General features: G+C 41.7%; 1 protein-coding gene across 3 annotated transcripts; it reads right to left on the bottom strand.

The window, feature by feature from the left end:
• Positions 1-507: 507 nt before the first annotated feature.
• Positions 508-2,371, bottom strand: LOC103966624 (protein transport protein SEC13 homolog B-like). 3 transcript variants are annotated; one of them, XM_018652197.2, is made up of 2 exons: positions 2,218-2,371; positions 508-1,653 (listed from the first exon to the last, which is right to left on the bottom strand). In XM_018652197.2, exon 2 carries the CDS (start codon positions 1,640-1,642, stop codon positions 737-739), a length of 906 nt encoding a protein of 301 aa, XP_018507713.2. In that variant the 5' UTR covers positions 1,643-1,653; positions 2,218-2,371; the 3' UTR covers positions 508-736. The 3 variants fall into 3 exon arrangements, with proteins under 3 accessions (XP_018507713.2, XP_018507716.2, XP_018507714.2); XM_018652200.2 differs by having other exon boundaries at positions 508-1,647; positions 2,218-2,363; XM_018652198.2 differs by having other exon boundaries at positions 508-1,673; positions 2,218-2,357.
• Positions 2,372-2,806: the final 435 nt, after the last annotated feature.

The raw sequence follows: 2,806 nt of genomic DNA, 5'->3' as shown, positions 1-2,806 counted from the left end.
AATGATTACCAAACGGACCCTTACCATCTACAACACAAATTGATTAATAATATGCAAATGTCCGGATCAAATTTAGTTGATCTTCAAAACCTGTTAGGAAGACAATGCACAAAGAAAAGAAAAGAAAAGAAAAGAAGTTGCTGTAGCCTCAAACCTATCCTCCCCACAACACAAGATGATTAATGACCTTGGTATCCCGGCCACTTTATGCAACGAATTTGCAACACACACAAACACATAATTCGTTAAGTAATACAATTCTACAATACGCAGGCGTCATACCATCAATACAACAACAAAACCGCAAGACCTTTAAATGAATAGAGACTAAAACAAAGAAGAAAATGAAGATGTGAACTTGGCTCCTCATTTCATTGACAAATGCAGCATACAAACAAGCATATAACTTACATCACCTTGAGTAGTTAGAGTAACTTGCAAGTAGCATGCAATGTGTAATGTGCGGCTGCAAAAGAATTTGATAAACATCGAAAGAAAATAAGATCATGCAAATCAAACCACGTCCAAATGTCAATAAACACAAAACAGTCAAACTGAGTGTACTGCATATTGCTCGAAAAGATGCATCTCCAGCGACATAGTAGGAAATTTTTTGGGTTCATCAACATTAATCAAAAGTGATCAATTTTATGATACTTTGATGAAAGGAGCTATGTTGATTAAGAGGTTCAGATATAATCTGCTGTAACAGAAGCAAAATTTCGAAAACAAGTTTCTATGGCTCAACCGTTGTCACCTGTTGCCACTCGCCATCTACTTCTTCCTTCCATAATGTCACGCTGTTGTTCCCATCAGCCACAGCCAATATGTTTCCAGTCAGCGACCATGAGACCCTCCAAACAGGTGCATTGAAATCATGTAGCACCTTACCTTCCCATTGATCCCCATCCTTGCCCACAGTCCATATAATCACTTTACCATCCTGTGAGGCACTGGCAATCGTAGATTTCGGTAGTCCCAAGTTGGGTGCCCAAGCAACATCCCTGACCCAATCAACATGCATTTGAAGAGCCGGAAAGCAGTCCAGCTTCCAAATGCCATTACCAAGCTTCCACACTTTTACAGTATTATCACAACCACCGGAACAAAGCTTCTGAACAGGGTCAAGCAGACCAGAACCAACAAGAGCACCTGGGGCTGTTGAGGGAGCCCAAGAAACAGAGGTGACACCAACTGGGTGAGCTTGATCGATCCTCGAGGTATCCCAGCCACCATCCGACCTTGCAGTGAAAACTGAGATGTTCCCATCAGAAGAACCACACGCCAAACAAAGACCGAGTTCATGAGGAGCCCAAGCAATCGAGTTCACAGAGGATTTGTGGTCATCAAAAACATGAACTTGGGTCCATTCATTCTGATTACCTTCCTTCCACAGTATGACACGCCCATCATAAGAACAGGAAGCAAGTAAAGACCCGAATTTCGGATGAGCCCAAGCAACCTGCCAAACCGGCCCCTGGTGACCAGTAAGGGTTGCAAGATGCTGAGAGGACGAATTGCTCACCCCAATTATCTTAATTGTGTTGTCGGATGAAGCTGTGGCGAGGCGCTTACCATAGTAATCCATGACCACATCATGGACTGTGTCCTGGTGACCAGTCTCAACCTTTTGTGCAGGCATTTTCTCTACTCCTTTGTTAATGTTTCAACAACTTCAGATCAATAAGATCACCGAAAATTCAATAAAAATAATTATAATCTTATAAATTTTAATGGCCCCTCCAGACCCCTCCAGAGAATCCCGAATCCTCCAATTACGAGATCATTAGTTTTTTTTCCTCAAAAACCCATCTGTTTGGTTGCCGAGAAAATTCGATACAACATATCAAAATGTAGAAAGAAGCAAGATGGTTTCGTGTTTTCAGCATTAACATTAACGATATCAGAAAAAAAAAAAAAAAAAAAAAAAAAAAAACAATGAAACAGAGCAAATACCCAAATCATGTACTCAATATAATCAGCAAAATTTCAGCACTGAGATCTCCTAAGAGGAATATCACATTCATGCTAAAACACTACGCAACGGATTGGGATATCAAAAAATGCAAACCCTAATCGATTTAAGCTAATATTAAACGCAGAAATTGATTAAAATTCAATAATTCGTTACGGATTAATGTAACAATCTTATAACAAAAACAAAACACCCAATCCAAAATTCTACAAGAAATGCAGTAAAAGAGCAAGGGATCTAACCAGGGTTCCAAACGACGCAGTTTGAGAAGGAAGCGGATTGCGAATTGTATCTGCTGCTGCGAAACGAAGAGACTCGCACAGGAAGAAGACTTCCCTCTGCTTTCAGTTTCTAAGCATTCAACGCTTTTGCTGAAATTAGGCCCATTATTCCCAATAAGCCCAATACGTGGAGAAGAGTGGCCCATTGGGCTTGAGAGACAGACTTGATAAACACGCAAGGTGATATGAGTGCATCGGTGTGCCACGACATGGCCGGGGACGCCACCGAGGAAATCGCCCCACCCTGAATCAAAAGCCATCATGGCGTTTCGCCGCCACGTCAACGATTCAGTAATCGAAGTCATGCACCCTTCGTGGGCCCCACCATTTCCTTGTCAAGGGCCATGCCTTGTCCCCTCTCCTTCCCTCCGGGCCCACTTCTGCAGCTCCTCCTCCCCACACAGGACACTCTTTTACTATTTGACAATTGCTGTCACGGAAATGTTATATAAATATGTATATAACATCATGTGTATGTCGACAGTATTAATAGGGCAATTTGAGCATGCATGATGTGTTGGACGAGAAAATTTCGGTGTTATCAAAACAC

Source organism: the organism of the source record quoted next, unplaced genomic scaffold (genome assembly GCF_019419815.1).
Source record: "Pyrus x bretschneideri cultivar Hongxiangsu unplaced genomic scaffold, Pyrus_bretschneideri_v1 Contig20, whole genome shotgun sequence".
In the NCBI taxonomy this organism is placed as follows: Eukaryota; Viridiplantae; Streptophyta; class Magnoliopsida; order Rosales; family Rosaceae; genus Pyrus; species Pyrus x bretschneideri.
Note: the sequence above shows the minus strand (reverse complement) of the source record. Positions and strands in the feature narration are given on the sequence as shown.

What these genes read in the sequence shown, in the direction of transcription:
- LOC103966624 (XM_018652197.2), bottom strand. Translation starts at nt 1,642, where the DNA reads ATGCCTGCACAAAAGGTTGAGACTGGTCACCAGGACACAGTCCATGAT.